Source organism: Hypoxylon trugodes (genome assembly GCF_022578975.1).
Source record: "Hypoxylon trugodes strain CBS 135444 unplaced genomic scaffold F4822scaffold_3, whole genome shotgun sequence".
NCBI classification, from domain to species: Eukaryota; Fungi; Ascomycota; class Sordariomycetes; order Xylariales; family Hypoxylaceae; genus Hypoxylon; species Hypoxylon trugodes.
In genome coordinates this window covers 4,124,187-4,144,125 of record NW_026250018.1, presented here as the reverse complement: position 1 = coordinate 4,144,125, position 19,939 = coordinate 4,124,187, and the positions used below count along the sequence as shown (strand labels likewise).

The window sequence follows — 19,939 nt, the reverse complement described above, 5'->3', positions numbered from 1 at the left end:
ACGAACCACGACCCCTGAATTAATATAAGGAGGGGTTATGATGACGTAAGCGTGTTTCTTTTTCGAAGTATCTCCTTTACCGGGACAACAATTCCCCGGGGCACGGTACACATACCTAGTCCCCTAATTAACACCTGGGCAATTACTCAACTCTCGCATCACAAAGTTTCAAATTTCATCAAAGATATTGGGCATAACGAGCTCGTTGAGAATTGTCATCGTCAAGAATTCGCAATCTGAAAACTATTTCTTATTTTGATATCCGATTAATATCCGACATACCAGATTTCAATGAGCGGTAACCCCAGCTCCCGAGGCGGACATTTGCCAATTTGCACCCTCCTTCGCCAACACTTCAGCATCATGACTAAATAACCATTTTCGTCTCTCATCATATCCCCAGAATACAGGATTCTCGTCGCCATTAATTTGCAGTTTCTGGTCGCGTAACTTTTGCTCTTCGCCGTCGTCAATGTGCAAAATGTATTGGTGTTCCCGCGTCTTAGCCTGGACGAGAGTCGCTCGTGGCTTACGAGCTGCTTCATAACGCTCTAGTGCGCTTTTAAGATCTATATCCATTGCCAAACATTGTCGAAGCGCAGCAGCATCCTCAAACGATTGGGCGGCACCCTGAGCAAGATATGGAAGCATGGGATGGCAGCTGTCACCAAGAAGCACAGCTTTACCAGAGGTGTGTACCCAACGCGATAAATCAGGTAAGTCGCAAAGCCTCCATTTCATAAAGTCGCCTGTAAGGGCGCATAGCTTTTGCACGCGAGACTCCCACTGACCAAATCGGTTGCAGAGTTCGCGATTGTCTCCCTTAATCACCCATACTTCATCGGTAGTCTCGTTATACGACGTCGCGCACACGACGATATTATATAACTCGCCATTGCGGATAGGATAACCAACAAGATGCGCGTCCGGTCCGCACCAAGAAGTGGTACAAGGGTCCGTGATTAAGTCTGCCAGTTCGGGATCCGCAAGCAACTTCTCTCCTGGGATGAGTATCCTATATGCCACATCTCCCGTATCGCGGGGAATGTCGGGTTGACCTGTAAGTAAAGGTCTTGCAATGGATTTAATCCCGTCGGCGCCAATTACCAAATCCGCCGTAAATACTTCGCCGTTCTGTGTTGTAGCGCTCGGGGCTTCGAAGTCATACGAAACAACTCGCTTCTGATTGAGTACCTCGACACCAGCTCTCCGTGCCGCTGTTAGGAGAGCTTCGTGAAGGTCTGCGCGATGTACGAGGTAATACGGAGCACCATGTGTCTCAACGATATTATCAAATGGTAGCTTAACCATAGTAGATCCATCTTGCCATCGAACAAAATGGTACCGCCTTGATACCGATTTCTTCATTTTCTCCAGATCAACACCCCAGCGAAGCAGAAGTCTGCTTGAATTAGGGGGTACCCGAATGCCTGCACCAGCCTATCTCCATAATTAGTCTAGGTACTACAATTTCCGTTATCGCTACCATTTGATGGTAGATAATGGCCTCTCACCTCGGCGAATTCTGGCGCCGCATCAATTATGCGAACTTTATGGCCATCAGTTTGAAGGGCGAGACCAGTTGCAAGACCACCTAACCCCGCACCGACGACAAGGACATTGAGAGATCTCTTTGCTTGAGGCATCTTAAAGAACACGTACTGAAAGCTATCAAAGAAGTTGTAGAGGAGATGTGAAGCTATGTCGCATTACTATGTCTATGCTATCTGATAATGCAGCTCTTTCTTTATATAACCATTATGGAAGCTATCCTATGCCGCCGTATAGCCTCTTCTGGATCTCGCCGTCAGATGTTAATCGATAGTCTCGACCCGACCGTACGGGAACTAACCGGACGGTGTCATGATTCCTGTACCCACCCCACCCTTTTCCATACCTAGGTAGGTATTTAGGAAGCGAGTAATATCTTTCAGCAAGTTATTACCTCATGCGTTACCCCATGCTACCCTTGCTCAAGTGGAGGCCGGAATGATGACTCCGTACCCAATTGCTTGGTCGAGCCCCGGATCTTCTCCGCAACCCCAGATATGAAGAATCTTGGCTCTAGAGCTAGTCTCAATAGCTTGCAACGCGTCGCCGAGCAAGTCTAAGGTCTCTAATTGAATGCAAACTTTGTATAAGACCGGGAATATAACTCCTCATAATATCTACCTGGAAAATATGGTCACCCAGGCAGAATAATGAGACTTGGTCTATCATTCAGCTTGTTAGGTTCAGAGCCACAGACCCACATCATATCGTCAGTTAATCCAGGTACATTTCACGATGACCACAAGTTTAGACAGGCCTCGCCATCTCTCACGAGAGCCCTCCGAGCTTGAAAAACACGACATGGCTCATATAGAGACTCCAACAGACGAGGAAGATATTACGGATCCTGTCGAGGCAAAAAAGGTGCTACGAAAGGTCGATTGGCGTATCATTCCATTGCTTCAATTCCTCTATATGTTAACGTTTCTTGATCGCGTTAACATTGGAAATGCGAGGCTTTGGAATTTGGAACGCGACCTGAAAATGTCCGGTTATGATTATAATGTTGTGGTACTGAGTTAGTTGATGCCCCTACCTTGCCCCTTTTGTCACTCGCTGACCTCACTAACCTTGCGAAGTTTTTTATGTCCCATACATAATTCTCGAACTTCCATCAAATTACTTCTTTAATCGAATCGAGCCAAGGAAATTTATGGGAGTTATCGTTATGGGATGGGGATGTAAGTTACCTATTCCCGACACAAGAACCCCCTCCAGACATTCTTGGACTTGAGAGCTAACCAATATCATTCAGTGACGGTTACTTTTTCTGGTTTTTCTACTAGTTTTGGTGGCCTCCTCGTTGGTCGAATATTTATTGGTATTTTCGAGGCAGGAATGTTTCCAGGATGTATGTACTTGATATCTGGGTAAGTGATCTCCCCCTAGGTGTGAAGAATTATACCCAGGTATCCCATCCATCCCCGCGCGCGTTCAATACATACCTAGGTAGGGACTGAACATGTCACAACGGCCTTGGTACTCTCACTAGAAATCATCTATCCGATGGTTATCTGACATTTTCTTTCATTCAAACTAACTAAATTTTAGGTGGTATCGACGGCACGAACTTGTAACACGTATGGCTTTCTTCTTCGTCGCCAACGACATTGCGGGTACAATATCAGGATTACTTGGCGCCGGTTTAGGATCCCTTGATGGGGCACGTGGATATTCTGGATGGCGCTGGATTTTCTTTATTGAAGGTGCTGTAACATGCATCGCAGCGGTCCTTGCCTGGTTTTACGTTCCTCCATTTCCGGAGAACAGCAATTTCTTAACGCCAGCTGAGAAGAAATGGCTACTTAATCGACTAAAATCCGACAACAAAGGCATGTCCCATGAAAAGATGACCATCCGAAAAGTCGCAGATTCACTCAAGGACTGGAAGGTCCTTACCTCTGGCGTACTCTACCTCGCTGTCTGCACTACAGCCTATGCCATATCTGTTTTCCAACCTACTATTCTACGTACCTTTGGCTGGGATGATCTCAAGTCAAATCTTCTAAGCGCACCACCACGACTCGCATCCGGCATCGTTTCTGTTCTGATTGGCATCTGGTCAGATCGAATTCAACGAAGAGGCGTGTTTTGTCTTGGTGGTTTCTCCTTAAGTATGCTAGGTCTATTTCTCATCGCATTTTTAAAAGGTAGCCTTAGATACATGGGTATCTATTTTGCTGCTATTGGGATTTACATAGTACAACCTTTATGTATCGCCTGGTGGTAAGTACACTCCCCTGGAATGCGCCAAAATGGTCAGGCCTTCTAACAAGTAATAAATAGTGCGAACCAAGTGACAAGTTCTGCCAAGAGGGGAACCATCACCGCCTTCGCTGGTACTCTAGGACAATTCGGTGGAATTATCTCAGCTCTAGTATTTCCATCTAAGGATGGACCTCAATACCTTCCTGGAATCATGACCTGTGTCGCTTTTCAAATAGCAGGAGTTATTGCTGCCATTAACCTATGGGTTTGTTTGTCTTATGAGAATAGACAACGAGAAGCAGGAAAGCGTGATCATTTACGGGAACTTTCCCAAGAAGAACAAGACCAACTCGGGGAGAAACATCCTGACTTTAGGTACACTGTCTAGCAGCTTACATGTTTCATATGCTCGATCTTATCAAGCTATCTATTTATCTTCCCAATTCAATGGTTATATCTTGCACAAATAAATTGATGGCACCGACAACATTGTTAAAGACCATAGCCATCAATTTCTACATCTTACCCCTTTGACCTTATATCTATATCCCACGAGGAGCGATATTGGAAAGTGTCCCTGTGTAGGATGCAAACACGCAATATTCAAGATCTCGTATCACAATCAATCATTCCATCAGCATACCTAGGTAAAGGATCAACGCGCAATGCGTAAATAAATATCCTTGCTATTCATGTCGCATAATACCCCCATAATCGAGAGGCATCTCAATATCAGTACCTACCAAGGAGCTAATCCAATCAACGCCATTTGCAGTTCCTCCAACATCACCAGCCCAGTTACCAAAGCCATCAGGTCCAGCCCCACCTTCGATCGTATTGCCTAAAGGCATCATAGCATTTGACCAGTAGAAAGAGTCCAATACCTCAGAACCTGCGAAAGCTCCTGTTGCCAATTGCGATGAATCCGGCAGCATACGGCTCGGCTCCATACCTCCATCTACTCCTATTCCACCAGTCTCTAAGCCATCATTCGTATTCATCGCCTTGGGTGGTTTGCAACGATAAGTAACGTAGTCGGCAAAGGCACCTATCAGCCTTGTAAAACGTTTCATAGTACCACTCTTCTCAGCTCTAACAGCCACAGCCCTGAGCTGCGCGACAAGGTCGCCAAGAGTTACAAGTACTCTTTCATCCTCCGAGGTTGTTTGACGCCGCAACATGCCTAATGATAAAACCATTGAGGCCCAATAAACGTAAAAGATATCCAATCCCGATACACCATTTATTAGATCGAAAGAGTCCAATAAAAGAATTATCATGGCCATTTGTCCAGCATGGCGAAGACAAGTACCAGCAAGAAGGATTTGCCGACTCGTCGCGTGGTTCTGTCCTTGGCTTGATGCTTGTCCTACGGATAATTCCTGAAGAAGGAATGGACGAGTTGTGAATAGTGCGATATAATGGTATTGCAGATGTAACATTAACGCAGCCCTCAGTGATGATCGACTCTGCCATCGCAACAGCGACTTAAGATCATCAATCGCTATAGCGCTGGGTTCCTTATCATCAAAAATACTCTGCCCGGTTTTTATGGGTGGTAAATTTAACCAATCCTGCTTCGATAGGTCTAATTTCCACTCATCGAGATCCAACAAGGTAGCTTCAGGGCTTAAAGGTTTTGAGGTACCAGCCACTCTCAATTCCGTGTCTATGCCTCCTTGGATGATTCTGCTTCTACCCAATATCCGATGTAGTCGCAAGGTATATGTTACTAACGCAGCATCGCCTCCGCCACCATTGCCGTCCACTAGAATATTCTCATATTAGTATGCCTTAGTTTTGCTCCGAGTAACTTGGATCGGATTCCACTAGAAACTATAATGGAACCTTCAGGGCTCTTCTAATCCATCGGCACATCTACTCCACTTCATCCGAGTTCATAATAGACCGTACAAGGAAATATTATGGGTATAATAAATGGGATTACTCACAAATACCTGCACGTGGTGGAATAACTTCAACATCGGAATCATTCATACCACTAGGCCGACCAAGGCTAGTAGCCAGAAATTGTTCGAATCCATAAAGCGTACAGAAAATGCGCTTTCTAATTTCCCTCTCAATAGGGTTGAATGCAAACCCGGTATCTTTTCGATGGAGACCTAATGCAAAAGCCAATCTCGTTGCTGTTCCAACAAGGTTCCAAGTCGCATTCCGTTCGTTGTTATTATGTAGAAACAATCCTAAAAGGAGTAGAGCCCTTAGGTTATAAAGTGTGCATTTACTTATAAGATGCGGAAGAAGGGATCTCGCAGATGATACACAATGTTTCCTCAATCCGACATGATCGAAGCTATTTCCGCCTATAGTCGAATCGCACATACTTCCAAATGCGATCATCATGTAGATACAAGCGAGCAAACCTATGTTAGGTTCTTTCTCGTCATATGGGTGACTACTATTTTGGCGCATCTTCTGTGTTTGAATTTCGTAGTCGCCTTCAAATGTCCCACGGTGAAAAAGGACAAAGTCTTCGTGGACGTATTGGAAGAAAGATTGCAGCAATTTTTCAAGTATGCCTTGTTCGGGTAACCTCTTCCAAAGATCGTCTATCCCGACCGTTGACTTCCGTATGAAGTCGCTCTCTAGGGAGACAATGCTACCAGGCGAACGTTGGTCGCGCGTGGCAGCGATAGAAGCATCATCAGCAAGATGTCTTGAATCTACAGGATTATCATGGGCTTCCTCCACTTCGAGTGCTTGAGCTCCATCATCTTCGGTGAATCGTGAAGCGGCATTCGGAGGGGCGAGATAATGTATACCAGGCTTTTGCTCTCTTGAGATAAGAAGCCTTCGAAGTTGACCAAGAAATTGAAGACCTCCGGAAGGCCCAATGTAATGCTCTTTACCAGAAGTATCACTCACAAGAGATGCAGTCCCTTCAACGGGCTTAATGTTCTCCTGTGATGTGATACCATTTACTTCAAGTCTCGCTCCTAAATTTGCTGACCGATTAGCACTAGTAAGTATGGATGTCCCCCCATCACTAGAAGATTCCGATTGTTGACATATCCTTAAAGCTTCATCTATCCTTATCGGTACTTCTGAACCATCCTGAGATAGATCTGGCATACTATATCCTTTGGATTTGCCAAGTCGCATTAGGTTCTCCACCGAGTCTGTAGGTTCATTTGGAAACGCCCCTTTGACGATAGCTTCTAGACAACGAAACCTATCTACATCTTAGCGTACGACGTTACAGAAATGAGTTAGTCATTTGAGGGTCTTTCTTATCCCATTAGTATGACCTACCGATCACTAAGATCTTCGATATTCCCATAAAAACGGGTCTTGCGAGGGAGCGTGAATGTACAGTCTACGCCTTGCCCTAGACATGTTGTACAGCGATTCGTGTCCTCGGATGCCGGGACACATCTGCAGCGTTTCTATTTTGGTAATTGGTCAGTTTGATGACCGGATATCAAATTTGTACCGATTGGGATCCACCATCAGATCCAGGCCCTTCTTCAACACATACCTTCCGACAAAGATCACAAGATTGGATACCACGTTTTCGTTGATCCTCTGGTACACGACGTGCGCGTCGTTTAGCTTCAGCGGCTCTTAGTGTACCACCAGAGGCTCTCATATTTCCCGGATGAATAATTCCTTGGAAACGTCGGATCGTATATTCCTGGTCTTGTTTTGAATAAAGGGTCAAGACCCCCTTTTGTATGATTCCGGGTCTGTGTCACCCAAATTGGAGAAATGCGGAGATATGTGGGGTAGACAAGGAGAAATATGGGTAACTAATTCTTGGCACCAGGTTCTCGGTAACACAAAGCCTAGCGTCATTATCTACTAACTGTGCACTAATCCTTAATAGGAAAGTACCTAGATATCTCAGCAATCGAACAATTCCTTTACAGAACTGTATAGCTTTGTACCATTACGTTTTAATTTATCAGGGACATAGAAATTGTATTGTATCTTAATATTCGTTCATTTCAGTCTAATTGGCTATAAGTATTAAGCATAGAATTCACCAATAAGTTGAGATCTGCTCGGTAAAACCAGGTACTTTGTTACAAGATAAACGCAACGCTTTTAAGCAACAATTACGTACCCCTCCATCTCCATCCCTGCCCCTCTTGCCTCTTCTATTTTCTACCTTCGACCTTCGACCTTCGATCATCTATCAAACAACCTTGGAAGACATCGGTTTCATCAGCCCAACTTTAGCTACTGAAATCAGCTACTAAAATCAACATATTCGGAATCGATTCTATCAATTCGGTCGAAAGAAAATGGCGACTATTTCTCGTCAGCAATTTTCTCTACCATCCTCCCGCATAATTGATTACGCCCTATGGTCAGAATCATCCAATCCTAACGCCCCTGTTATTCTTCTTTCCAACTCTTTATGCGCCCCATATCCTACCTGGGAACGCGTAGTCCCGGAATATACATCTAGGGGTTTTACAGTCATAGCTTATAGCTTCCCAGGCCATGGTGGTTCTACGACCCCAGAAGATCTTTCTTCTACAAATTTTGAGTCACTTGCCGATGATGTTCAGGCCCTTCTAAATCATCTTTCTATTGAACGGCTGCATGCCTGGATTGGTGTTAGCATGGGTGCTTCTACTGGGATTGTATTCGCCGCAAAATATCCCAGCATCATCCAGAAGCTAGTCATATGTGATACGATTTCCTCCTCTCCAGTCAACGCCGGAACCGATGATGTTTTCGCACCAAGAATTGCGGCTGCTCGCAAAGCGGGCAAGATGGATGACCTAGTTGAAGGAACCATGGATCGATGGTTTGGTCGCGCTTGGGTTGATGCCAATCCAGAAGAAGCAAATCGCGTGCGACAAATCATGTTGACGACGAGCATTGATGGATTTGAGACGTGTTGCGCTGCCCTCCAGAGCAAATCGTACGATTTGCGACCATTGACGGTAAAGGCTGGTCAGAGTGTTGACGAAGCCCTGTTCATCGTAGGCGATAAAGACGCGAATCTACCAGAATCCATGCAAGAACTACGGAAAGGCGTTGAGCAGGGACTACAAAGCAAGGGAATCGTTTCTCATGTGGACTTCCATGTCATTAAAAATGCTGGCCACGTATGTTACGTTGATGGTTTTGACGAGTTCATCGCCATCACCACACAATTTCTCAAGCAAGGGTAATCGTTGGCCTTGATGGTACGGTATTGGTTTGAGATGAAGGTTAACGATGATACGAGCGCTGTTATTTCGTTTTAATAATAATTAGTAGTACAATTAAATAAATTCAAATCTTGCTAAATTTGTGATTCGCTTCAACTAGGAGATGTGGTCCCAATTCGTCCAATTGAGAACAACCAGATAACATCATGCACTCCTTGAATTCATCTTCCAGAATCCTCAAGGCATTAATTACTCCATACTCTCCATCATATGCTAGTCCCCATAATACCGGTCTACCTATCCAAACCATATCAGCTCCCAGACAGAGAGCCTTGAAAATATCGGATCCTCTTCTAACACCACCATCAAAGTGCTATTCAATAATACTATGTCAGTCTAAATCCCAAGAGTACCTAGACATCTACCCAAGGAGCAATATAGTCAAGCAAAAAGGTGGGGGGAGGGCGTCAACTTACAATCGGAACTTTTCCACCCACGGCCTTTACAATTCCCGGTAAGACGTCGAGCGTCGGTGGTGCTTGATCAAGTTGGCGTCCACCATGATTAGACACAAATATGGCGTCCGCACCGTGTTGGACGGAAAGAATGGCATCCTCTGCCCCCATAATGCCTTTCAACCAAATCGGAAGTCTCGTTAATGACTTCAACCACGGAAGTATATCCCATGTGAGAGATGGATCTGAATAATTAGTTGAGTGCACGATGTTCCTGACGTTAGGTAGAAGTTAACAAACCAAGTTTATTCGCTGTTGAACCACTTGCGCTCAAGGTACGGCGTTTCCCTGCTTCCAAGTCTCCAGTTCGTAATTCTGATCCCGTCTTCACACCCAGTTCATCGGGGAAATTAGCCATCTTCAAGTGAGGTGGTAACTTGAACCCATTCCTAATCTCTGTCAATCGACGTCCAAATTGGGGTGTATCAACTGTTAACACGATGGCTTTATATCCACAAGCTGTTTATAGTTAGAACGCCACATATAATCTGGTCTATCCAGCGACGTACCCTCGGCTCTGTGGATAAGTTGTTCCGTCACAGAGCGGTCTTCAAAAACATACACCTGAAGGACAAGTTCGGAAGGGCCTTTCAATCCTGTGGTATGCCTGGCAGCATCTGCAGCTTTTTTCACTTCGTCCAGACTTGTTGTACTATAGGTACTTAATCCCATCACAGTTCCATAACCACCGCAAGCACGTGCAGTGGCTTCCTCTCCATCCGGGTGGGCCATCTTCTGCATCGCAGCTGGAGCAACGGCGCATGGAAACGGAATGCTATTACCATCGGGAAACACCTTGATCTGCGTTTGTAGGTCTTTGACGTTACGCAACGCGCGTGGCCGAATATGATATCGTTGATAGGCGGTACGATTTGCCCGAAGTGAACACCCGTCTAGTGCACCGCCGTTGAAGTAATCCCGAACCATTTTCGGCAGGACTACCGAGGCATGCCGTTCGAGATCATCAATCAAATAAACATCCTGTTTCCTCGCCATTGTATATTAACTGGGTATCGAACCCTACAATAACCCACGTAATAGACCCAAATGAAATACCCGCAATTGTTCTCAATACCGTAAACTAGTCAAACCCAAGCAAAACAGAAACAAATGTGAGTTGTTGATTCGGGTGCCAATACATTTTATAATTTTGTAGTTACAGGATCCATGACTCCGGAAATACAGAGTATGAACGGATATACAAATCATTGTGCTAAGGTGTATTATACCCATCAATATTGGGACTGCCCAAGTCAAGAATTGACGGCGCTTCAACCAACCAAAGTTGGATTAAAAAATCGCATTTAATTATACCAATTGAGGTTGAGTGATGACAATTTACGACTCAGAATTATTGCTAACTCGACTCGATGACGAGGAGGCTTCTTAATCGGCATAATATTACCCCGGGTGCACATACCACCAAGTAATTACGGAATGGAAGCTCTATTCATACATTAGACGCTATCAAGGACGACTTCTATCAAGGCACATCGTCTCTCCTCTCTCACGATTTTGATTGCCTTCTTACACGCTTCGTCAACCTCGTCGACTGAAGTTACCTTTTTCCACCATGCATTTCCGGCTCCTTCGGCAATCTTCCCAAACTCTGGTGACGGAGTTATAGAAGTCATTACCCGATCACTTAATCTGCCTTCAATTTGTTTGTTTCCTGCCATTTCCGGGTTAAGTCTTAAAAATGCGTTCTTAGGACTTGCCCATCCACCATTATTCCATATGATCGTGAGAAAAGGTGTATCATACTTCTTCGCCATCCAATATGCACAACTAGGTACACCGAATAGCCAAGTCCCATCGCCAGTGAAGGCCACAATTAGATCATCGGATCTTCCTAATTCCCTCAAAGCAAGAGAAGCACCAACCGCAGCACCAGAATACCAACCTAATGAACCTCCACCACTACCAATTAGCGAAAGCGGAAGATCATGATGTAGATGATCTGCGACGTTTCCCAGATTGGTTGTGCTCTCATTAAGGCCTACCATACGTATTCCCGCGGTAGCATCCCGAAGTCGCGACATGAAATATGGCACAGTTACTCTACCATCTCCTCGACACTCTTCGGCTTTCCGTAATTTACTAGTCCTTCGATCGAAACGTTCTTGCAAATACCTCTTTCGTTCCTCGATACGCTCTTTCGACCGAGACTGACTAAATTCATCGTTTGCTCGTATTGATGCGCATAACTGGCTCAGCGCCAACGCAGAATCGCATTTCCATCTTCGCTCGCATGGTAAAGACCATAAAGTCGTCTCCTCTTTCAATGGATCGCTATCAATATGGAATATTCTCGCTTGTGACGATGGTTTGCTCTGCGCTGGTATCCAAGGAACATCAGCATCAACGACAAGTACCACATCGGCTTCAGCTAAAGCGGGCAATTGGCCACCACCATTCCATTGATGGCCTTGATGAAGGAAAGATGTTGTTGAAAAATTGTTATATATGGGCGCATTTTCATGAACCGGTATGGATAATAGTTCCGCAAGAGCTTTTAGCGCTTCGAAGCCATCCGATGAGCGACCACAATAGCTAGTGACAATCAAAGGCCTCCTCGCTTTTAGAAGGACACCAGCTAATTCATCCAAGGCAGAGGGAGATAGCCCGATAGGCTCAACAGCACTGTTCTTTTTGTAGTCGCGCACTGAGTCCACTTGCGTATTTACTTCCTCAAACTCCTCACACAATGTCTCTCTGCTCGCGATGAGATATACGGGCCCTTGTGGCTGGCTCATAGCAAATTGCAGCGCACGCAATACAATCTGAGCAGCATTATGTGGTCTGCGAATTTCATGCTCATAACGCATATATTGACGAACGATCGCTCTCTGGTCTGGTACATCCTGAATCCAATGGATATATTCGTTTCTGCTTCCGGGAATCTCCCCCGCCATAGTGACAGGAACGGTACCCGCAAGTATCACTACTGGGATACGCCCTTTAGAGACATTGTGGATTGCGCCAGCTAGCCCTTGAGTACCACATTCGACATGAACAAGCACGGCAGCCGGTCGTCCCGTAATTTGAGCAAATCCAGATGCAGCTGAGAGAGCATTCATCTCATTTGGAGATGTAAATATTTGAAGTTCATTATGTGACCTCGATGCGAACTCGGACAGGAAAGCTGGGTGATCAGATCCCAAATTCACGAACAGATGTGATATTCCCGCGGACCTCAGCGCATTAAGGATGGCAGCAGCGCCTGTGAGATGCCTTTGAGGGGGCATTGTAGCTTGAGACATGGATGATATTTTTAGTTGATTTCGAATTTTTTTGTCAACGAGAATTGGATAATTGCTCATTCTCTTAGCTCTAGGCATCGACGAGTAGCTACGCCATTAAGATAAAGTACGTCTTCTTCAAGCACCTACTTCTATTCCGCCGTATACTTGAAATTCCAGAGCGTAGACTATCCCGGTCAACCAACTAAGCGATGTCAACTAAATCGTAACTATTCGAACTAGCGAAAGTCGAGAGGAGGGGCGGAGTCATGATTCCGACGCATATCAATGTGAATGAGCTGAGTTGGAGATGTGGAGACAACATATTGCCCCATTCCGATCGATATCTTACGAAGCATCATACGCTACATGAAATAAACTACCCTCAGCGGCCTTTCATATTGCGCGGCATTATTAGTAGCTTTACCTTTGTTGGTCTCGCTGCCATGATCTAAAAATTGTGACAGTTCAAGCAATACAGAATGGACGCCAAAGCTTTAGAAATAGGAGTTGATGGGAAGCAAAAACCGGACTCGAAAGAAGGCATGGGTGATCCCCAGGCACTTTTTATAGATGGCTCATATTGTTCCAGCTTGGATGGCGCAACATTTTCTGTTACGAATCCTATGACAGGGAAGCACTTATATGAATGCGCATCAGCGAGTACGGATGATTATGCCCGGGCAATTCAATGCGCTTCAATTGCATTTAACTCATGGTCAAGATCAAGTCCTTCCAGTCGTCGTCTTATATTCTTGAAAGCTGCAGACATCCTAGAAGCTTACCTTGACGGAGACGCACCAGCAATTCTATCTGCAGAAGTCTCAGCAACGACGAGCTGGGTTAGGGTGAACATTCTAGCCACTGTGGGCATACTCCGTGAAACAGCAGGCTTAGTAACACATATCAAAGGTGAAATTGTGCCAGCCGACCGACCAGGAACAACAATTCTAATCGAAAGGGAGCCCCTGGGTGTGGTATTCGCGATCAGTCCTTGGAATGCACCTGTAAGCTAGCTTTTACACTATAAGTCATGATTCTTCGCAGCAGACTAACGAATGCAAAGGTCAACCTCACTGCGCGTGCCGTCGCTACTCCACTCATATGTGGCAACACTGTTATACTCAAACCATCGGAATTCTCGCCAAAAAGTCAACATCTTCTTGTACGTGCCCTTCACGCTGCAGGGCTCCCACCAGGCTGTTTGAACTTTTTACCAGTATCACCGAGCCAGACCCCAGTCGTCACTGAATATGCTGTGAAGCACCCTAGTATCCGTCATGTAAACTTCACCGGAAGTGACCGAGTCGGTAGGATCATTGCAGGGTGGGCTGCAACTTGCCTGAAGCGATGTGTCCTTGAACTGGGAGGGAAAGCTCCTGTAATTGTTCTCGAAGATGCAAATCTCGAGGATGCTGTGGAAGCCGTTATATTCGGAGCCCTAGCTAATGCAGGTCAAATATGCATGTCCACCGAGCGGGTACTCCTTCATAGCTCTATAGCAAAATCGTTCAAGAATATTCTCCTTCGACGAATTGAGGGTATCAAGGTTGGAAATCATGAAGAAGACTCGACGGTATCGATGTCCGGCCTATTTTGCCCCGCCTCAGCCGATCGCGTGCAGACTTTACTGAACGAAGCCATCAAATCGGGTGCTAAATTGCTATACGGTGATACATCAGTATCGGGGCCAAATAGTACAATAATGGGACCTCATATCATAGATGGTATAACGCCTGACATGGAAATATTTCACAAGGAGAGCTTTGGACCACTCATTTGCCTATGTTCATTCGAAACCGATGAGGAGGCAATAGGACTTGCTAACGGTACCGACTTCAGCCTGTGCGCTGCCGTTTTTTCGCAGGATATAATGAGGGCACTTGAGGTGGCACGGCGAGTAAAGGCAGGAAGCTGTCATATCAATGGTCCTACAGTCTATATCGAGGCGACTCTACCTAATGGTGGTGTCGGGGGTAGTTCTGGATATGGCCGCTTCGGTGGGATCGCAGGAGTGTACGAATTTACAGAGCCTAAAATAATTAGTCTCGGTAAATCAGGGATGAAATATTCTTTCTAAGCAAGAATTACATAGAAAACATTATGATAATTCGACGCATGTCAATATCCAAGCTTCAATAAAGCTCTAATAATTTTTATTGAAGTGGACTTAGAAGGTTGAAGGTATTCTGGAAGTGTTCTAGAAGTAATCTAAAATCATGGTTCAGCCATTAAATCGGGCTTTCATTCACGATGCTTCCTTCCACGAGCACTCTCAATGCTGTTAAATCTAGGCAGGTATAATTGTTAATCAAAGAGCTACTAGGCAATTGCATCCTGTCCTTGGTGCGTATTCTCGGTACCTCCCAAGTATTTAGGTCTTAAGGCAGAAGTTGCTGCAGGCTGCAAGGTTGTATGCACAGATAACGGGGCGCTCCTGCCCAACAACGACGTTTGGCACCCTTTATTTTCTTCAAGTATTCAATCTCAATCGGCCTCTCTACTCTTACATTTAGCTTTGTCTCCCTAGAGTTCCCAAGGCCATCTAGTCTCGCGTCCTTCATTCCACCATCCTAGCATTTGAAGCATTTAAAGGCATTTCTCTTCCATCCCTCGTAGTAATTTACTACCAACCTGAGAACACAAACAAACGAGTGAACACGCCAAAATGAAGATGGACCTTGCTGAAGATATCTCCCAGAAAACCGCCGGATTTATACAATCTAGCAACCACAGGGATCTTCTTGATATTGTCGATTCACTTAGATCACATGGCGTCAGTCAATATATTGATCTACCACAAATCATCGTGTGCGGTAGCCAGTCATCAGGCAAAAGCTCCACACTCGAATCCCTTTCTGGTATATCCTTCCCGACTGCAGAAGGACTTTGCACTCGTTTCGCTACCGAATTGATCCTCCGGCGAGGTGACAAGCCTGAGATCAAAGTACACATCCAACCGAGCAGCGATAGGAGCAAGAATGAGAGAAAACGCCTATTTGCTTTTGCTAGGGAGACAAAGGATCAGGATGATTTTCCCAAGATCATCGAAGCCGCCAAAAGTGCGATGGGACTCACCGGCAGCGAGGGTGCCAAGATATTCAGCACTGATGTATTGCGCATCGAGAGCACATCGCCCACTGCACCTAACCTAACCTTAGTCGACTTACCAGGCATATTCGGTGCCTCTGATAAGAATCAATCCGATGACGACGCAACCTTGGTTCAAGAACTAGTATTGTCTTATATGCGCCAGCGTCGCAGCATCATTCTTGCTGTTGTTGCAGCAGACAACCCTTTCGCCAACCAACCTGTAACCAAATTTGCTCGAGAGATCGACCCTTCCGGCCTCAGAACCCTTGGACTCATTACGAAACCCGACAAAATCGACAGGGGCTCGGACAGCGAACGTTACTATCTGGAATTAGCGCAGAATCAAAACGTGAAGCTGTCTCTTGGATGGCACGTCCTGCGCAACAGAGGCCACGCTACCTCTGACGATACGATCGAGGAAAGGGATGAGAGAGAGGCAAAATTCTTTGCTGATTCCATCTGGAACACCCTCGATGAGTCACGACGGGGTGTAGAGCCGCTGAGATCCCGTTTGCGCCTTGTGTTATGGAAACAAATCCAGAGAGGACTACCGGGCGTGAAAGCTGAGGTGCAATCTGGCATAAAAGATTGTCGACTCAAATTAGCACAACTAGGCAAAGCGCGCAGTACGAGTAGGGAGAAACATACCTACCTCCAACGAATCAGCAGTCGGCTTTCTAAGCTGGTCCGAGCAGCTATTGATGGCGTATATGCTGATATCTTCTTTGAGTCCATACCTGGTCGACATGATGCTTTTGAGAGGAGATTACGCGCTCATGTCCAAAAGATCCTTAGCGAATACTCCGAGAATATGCGTGTTGATGGTCACACTCTAGAGGTCGTGGAAGACGATTTAAAGCCGACTAGATTGTCCCCTAGGCGGTATGTCATGAGGGAGGATTATCTAGAGGTTGTAAAGGATCTCATGGTCGAATGCCGCGGCCGTGAGCTGCCTGGAACATACAACCCTCTTGTTGTCGGGGATCTATTCAGCAGACAATGCAAGCCTTGGGAGCCAATCACGCAAAAATTAGTCGAGCAGATCCATGAGGCCGCAGCAAGTAACTTCAATAAAATCGTGTTTGAGATTTGCGACAGTAATACTAAGACCCGCCTCATGAAAGAGCATATCCAACCGGCATTACATCGTCTGCGACAAGATCTGAAGGATAAAGTCGACGAATTATTAGAGCCTCATTTATCGATCCATCCAATCACATACAACGACTATTTGACGATTACGGTGCAAAAGATTCAGACCGAACGCCACGACCGCAAATTCGATGCATTGTCCACGAAGATCTACGGGTTAACATCGGAGACCACGTCTTCGAATGTCACATTCAACTCTCAAAATCTTCTTTCCGAGTTGAAGTTGGGAACGCGACCAAACGTTGAGGAATATTCTGCCTCACTCGCAGCAGATGTTGCCGAAGCTTATTATCAGGTATTCTATTGATACTTATAACAATCACAAACTAGTAGAGTCCTCATACGTGGTGCTAATGAATTATAGGTCGCCCTAAAAAAGTTCATTGATGATGTCAGTGTTAATGCCATCGAGACTTGTCTTATCCAACGCCTACCAGATGTGTAAGTACATGACTATTTCAAATGATAAAAAGCGACGACGATATACTGACAATCCAATTACAGATTCTGTCCCGATGTTGTATGGGATCTTACAGACGAGGAAGTTGAACAATTGGGTTCTGAAGATGATGGCACCATTAAGGAACGTAACGAGACAACGAGAAAGTTGGTTATCCTTGAAAACGGTTTGAAGGCCCTTGATGCTTTTACGGCTCGATCGGCCCTTCATGCGGTAGGAAAGGAAGGACCGCGAACTGAAGACAGTTGAGTGCTTTGAGATATTTAGTGGCAGAGCTGGTGATGTTCCTTGATTGTATGGTGAGTACCTAGGTAGAAGAACAGGGCATTGTATTTACGACTTAGTCGTTCCCGTTCATAGGCAGGTTAATGACGATAATTACCACAATATGACCAGTACTGCAATATGACCCTCTTTGCTTTATTTTGTCATTTACAGGCGCTATGATCGAGCCTATGATAACTTGGTGGCGTTACCATTGCAGACGGTACGTGCTCAAATTACGCAGTTCCCCATGTAAATCCTACCTGGTCTCCTGGATCGAAATATGATAAAATCCTTCACATATGGATTTACCTAATTTACTATGCAGCTATGTAAGCAATTGAGCGCTCGGTCTCTCATCCATTGTTGAATCGAGATATAAAAGACATGGATAAGTTCCATCTCGAGAACAGACTTCAAGTTCGTCAGATGCCTTGCTTGTTTGCACGGACATTATCAGCACTGGGCGACTTGTGGCCGATGACTCGGACCTATGGTCCTTCGGGAAGCGTTCGCGTCGAACTAATTTGGGAACTAAGAATTTAATCTAAGCTCTCTTCAGAAGAGAACCGTTTACTTGGAACTAACTACTAGAATACCTAGATAAAACTAGATAGAATTGCCCGAAAGCGACGGGTCCGAGATCTAGTGCAAGTCCTCTAACTTATCGCACCCCGCAGCTTAGACGCCACTGACTTTCGACTTCGAATTGGGGCCTATGGGAGGTGACGGATATACGATCCGGTTCGCGCCATGGTTGTTGTGCTAGCGATGAAGGACGCCGGTCACTGCGCGAACTAGTCTACAATGTAACTTGTAGGGTTGGCTGTCAACCATCATACGATTACAGAGCTCTAGATTTGACAAGTTTGTATCCTGTCATTTGTCAATAAACTCTGACTTTAGAGGTTGCTGAAGCAAAGCCTAGGTACGGTACGTACGAGCAGCATTGGTGTGGTACCTGACGAGTAAGGGTTTTTGCTTTTTTTTTCGGCCCTCCCCGACGGAGATGTAAAAGTCCATCTTATCAAAATTTCTCCTTCGTATGACGTCGCGGGAATTATTCTACCCGTTTTCCTTCTGTTATTGTAGAGCTACAGGTATCATTTTACTAACACTTGGCTAGGTACCTAGGTAATTAAGCGAGGCGGCGGCACAGGGGTACCGTGATTGGATCGTCGAATTATGCTATGCTGCAGGGTAGTAATGTTTGTTTGCTTGGGGCTTTATCTACAACATAACTAGGTAAGTTTACGATATGAAATTTCTTGTCTTTTTCTCGAATAAATAAGAGGACTTACCTAGGTATACGATGCGTTGATAATATAGATATACAGTGATGTGACATTTTAAAGTATAGAATTTAGGTTAGCTGCGTCGGTTAAGCTAATTCCTTTGAGGTGTCTAAGTACTTGAGTACAGAGTACATTGTGTCGCTCTCTGCATGTCATCCCGTTGCTCTATTACCACGTATAAAATACTACCCAGATTCATAAGTACATATATTCCACGTATAAAATGTAGGCTATTGCAGTGTACCCAGCATACGTACCTAGGTGGTATCAGGGAGGAAAAGAAAAATGAACCCTTAACGCATAGAATGGTAACCAGTCTTGGCTATCAACTTGGAATGAATATCAAACAGTGTTGAAAAGATCATCCGACTGGATCAATACCGATGAAGAATTCTTTTCCGTATGCCCAGTCAAGCCAGCCTATCTCGTACATCCTTGATATCCGCTTCCCCTTGATAATCTACATTAGGATACGTACTATTGCACCTGGGTATATTAACCTTTCCGTACCGTACCAAACAGATATCCTTGAGAAGACATCCTTGAGAAGATATTAGTGTAAGAGTACCATACATGAGAATTGAAGGGAAAAGGACAAATTAGAGAGCTACATAGTTCGGTCGGGGCCCCTAGTTGGCCCCTTGGCACCCCTATGTAAGAATCCTGGTCCTTTTTCCCCGTCCCCAGTTCGGCGGTTCCTGCTGATCCTGATGAATCCCAGTTCCAGTTCCAGTTAAGTTCCAGTAGGTTGAATGTACCTACGTAGTTCCATCGTTGGATCGATCTCCCGAATAGGTTAAAACGATGCAGTAAAATCACCATAAATGGTTAAGTCTCAGGCACTCGTGTTTCCCGTTACACCAAAGTCCACTTTATAGTAGGTATATTTATACTAAAATATCGTTTCCTCATCTAAAATATGTAAGTGAAGGTTCCATATGTAGCTAACAAATAATCATACCACTTTTTATCGTTTGAAAGTTGTCTATTGGGAATAAGTAGTTGATTATTCCGACGTGGGCAGCTAGGT

At 45.1% G+C, this 19,939-nt stretch overlaps 8 protein-coding genes across 8 annotated transcripts; 4 read left to right on the top strand and 4 right to left on the bottom strand.

The window, feature by feature from the left end:
- Positions 1–264: 264 nt before the first annotated feature.
- F4822DRAFT_194042 (salicylate hydroxylase) lies at positions 265–1,966 on the bottom strand. The gene is made up of 2 exons (XM_051453616.1): positions 1,515–1,966; positions 265–1,440 (listed from the first exon to the last, which is right to left on the bottom strand). Exons 1-2 carry the CDS (start codon positions 1,644–1,646, stop codon positions 289–291), a joined length of 1,284 nt encoding a protein of 427 aa, XP_051317512.1. The 5' UTR covers positions 1,647–1,966; the 3' UTR covers positions 265–288.
- A 386-nt stretch (positions 1,967–2,352) lies between these two features.
- Positions 2,353–4,147, top strand: F4822DRAFT_436836 (major facilitator superfamily domain-containing protein; the record flags this gene model as incomplete). Its single annotated transcript, XM_051462346.1, has 5 exons — positions 2,353–2,569; positions 2,631–2,732; positions 2,807–2,921; positions 3,103–3,777; positions 3,838–4,147. The coding sequence occupies 5 exons, from the start codon at positions 2,353–2,355 to the stop codon at positions 4,145–4,147; spliced, it is 1,419 nt and encodes a 472-aa protein (XP_051317511.1).
- A 198-nt stretch (positions 4,148–4,345) lies between these two features.
- Positions 4,346–7,417, bottom strand: F4822DRAFT_194045 (fungal-specific transcription factor domain-containing protein). Its single transcript, XM_051453617.1, has 4 exons — positions 7,259–7,417; positions 7,033–7,166; positions 5,712–6,952; positions 4,346–5,527 (listed from the first exon to the last, which is right to left on the bottom strand). Exons 1-4 carry the CDS (start codon positions 7,367–7,369, stop codon positions 4,446–4,448), a joined length of 2,568 nt encoding a protein of 855 aa, XP_051317510.1. The 5' UTR covers positions 7,370–7,417; the 3' UTR covers positions 4,346–4,445.
- A 270-nt stretch (positions 7,418–7,687) lies between these two features.
- On the top strand, positions 7,688–8,996 carry F4822DRAFT_397581 (zearalenone lactonase). The gene has a single exon (XM_051457636.1). It carries the CDS (start codon positions 8,028–8,030, stop codon positions 8,907–8,909), a length of 882 nt encoding a protein of 293 aa, XP_051317509.1. The 5' UTR covers positions 7,688–8,027; the 3' UTR covers positions 8,910–8,996.
- On the bottom strand, positions 8,997–10,731 carry F4822DRAFT_397579 (FMN-dependent dehydrogenase). The gene is made up of 4 exons (XM_051457635.1): positions 9,913–10,731; positions 9,644–9,862; positions 9,365–9,588; positions 8,997–9,261 (listed from the first exon to the last, which is right to left on the bottom strand). The coding sequence occupies exons 1-4, from the start codon at positions 10,397–10,399 to the stop codon at positions 9,013–9,015; spliced, it is 1,179 nt and encodes a 392-aa protein (XP_051317508.1). The 5' UTR covers positions 10,400–10,731; the 3' UTR covers positions 8,997–9,012.
- A 129-nt stretch (positions 10,732–10,860) lies between these two features.
- F4822DRAFT_436834 (acetolactate synthase) lies at positions 10,861–12,651 on the bottom strand (the record flags this gene model as incomplete). Its single annotated transcript, XM_051462345.1, has 1 exon — positions 10,861–12,651. The coding sequence occupies one exon, from the start codon at positions 12,649–12,651 to the stop codon at positions 10,861–10,863; it is 1,791 nt and encodes a 596-aa protein (XP_051317507.1).
- A 2-nt stretch (positions 12,652–12,653) lies between these two features.
- Positions 12,654–14,829, top strand: F4822DRAFT_397576 (Aldehyde/histidinol dehydrogenase). The gene is made up of 2 exons (XM_051457634.1): positions 12,654–13,652; positions 13,712–14,829. The coding sequence occupies exons 1-2, from the start codon at positions 13,128–13,130 to the stop codon at positions 14,723–14,725; spliced, it is 1,539 nt and encodes a 512-aa protein (XP_051317506.1). The 5' UTR covers positions 12,654–13,127; the 3' UTR covers positions 14,726–14,829.
- Positions 14,830–15,118: 289 nt separating this feature from the next.
- F4822DRAFT_397575 (P-loop containing nucleoside triphosphate hydrolase protein) lies at positions 15,119–17,837 on the top strand. The gene is made up of 3 exons (XM_051457633.1): positions 15,119–17,185; positions 17,255–17,331; positions 17,395–17,837. Exons 1-3 carry the CDS (start codon positions 15,314–15,316, stop codon positions 17,597–17,599), a joined length of 2,154 nt encoding a protein of 717 aa, XP_051317505.1. The 5' UTR covers positions 15,119–15,313; the 3' UTR covers positions 17,600–17,837.
- The last annotated feature ends 2,102 nt before the right edge of the window (positions 17,838–19,939 follow it).

Bases quoted from the DNA above. Each gene is read 5' to 3' on its own strand.
- F4822DRAFT_194042 (XM_051453616.1), bottom strand. From the start codon at position 1,646: ATGCCTCAAGCAAAGAGATCTCTCAATGTCCTTGTCGTCGGTGCGGGG. The intron at 1,441-1,514 runs GTGAGAGGCCAT...TTATGGAGATAG, and splicing joins CGGCGCCAGAATTCGCCGAG to GCTGGTGCAGGCATTCGGGT.
- F4822DRAFT_194045 (XM_051453617.1), bottom strand. From the start codon at position 7,369: ATGAGAGCCTCTGGTGGTACACTAAGAGCCGCTGAAGCTAAACGACGC. The intron at 7,167-7,258 runs GTATGTGTTGAA...TTACCAAAATAG, and splicing joins CTTGTGATCTTTGTCGGAAG to AAACGCTGCAGATGTGTCCC. The intron at 6,953-7,032 runs GTAGGTCATACT...AGATGTAGATAG, and splicing joins ATCGAAGATCTTAGTGATCG to GTTTCGTTGTCTAGAAGCTA.
- F4822DRAFT_397581 (XM_051457636.1), top strand. From the start codon at position 8,028: ATGGCGACTATTTCTCGTCAGCAATTTTCTCTACCATCCTCCCGCATA.
- F4822DRAFT_397579 (XM_051457635.1), bottom strand. From the start codon at position 10,399: ATGGCGAGGAAACAGGATGTTTATTTGATTGATGATCTCGAACGGCAT. The intron at 9,863-9,912 runs GTACGTCGCTGG...AACTATAAACAG, and splicing joins ACTTATCCACAGAGCCGAGG to CTTGTGGATATAAAGCCATC. The intron at 9,262-9,364 runs GTAAGTTGACGC...ATTATTGAATAG, and splicing joins TGGGTGGAAAAGTTCCGATT to CACTTTGATGGTGGTGTTAG.
- F4822DRAFT_397576 (XM_051457634.1), top strand. From the start codon at position 13,128: ATGGACGCCAAAGCTTTAGAAATAGGAGTTGATGGGAAGCAAAAACCG. The intron at 13,653-13,711 runs GTAAGCTAGCTT...ACGAATGCAAAG, and splicing joins TCAGTCCTTGGAATGCACCT to GTCAACCTCACTGCGCGTGC.
- F4822DRAFT_397575 (XM_051457633.1), top strand. From the start codon at position 15,314: ATGAAGATGGACCTTGCTGAAGATATCTCCCAGAAAACCGCCGGATTT. The intron at 17,186-17,254 runs GTATTCTATTGA...AATGAATTATAG, and splicing joins TTGCCGAAGCTTATTATCAG to GTCGCCCTAAAAAAGTTCAT. The intron at 17,332-17,394 runs GTAAGTACATGA...ATCCAATTACAG, and splicing joins ATCCAACGCCTACCAGATGT to ATTCTGTCCCGATGTTGTAT.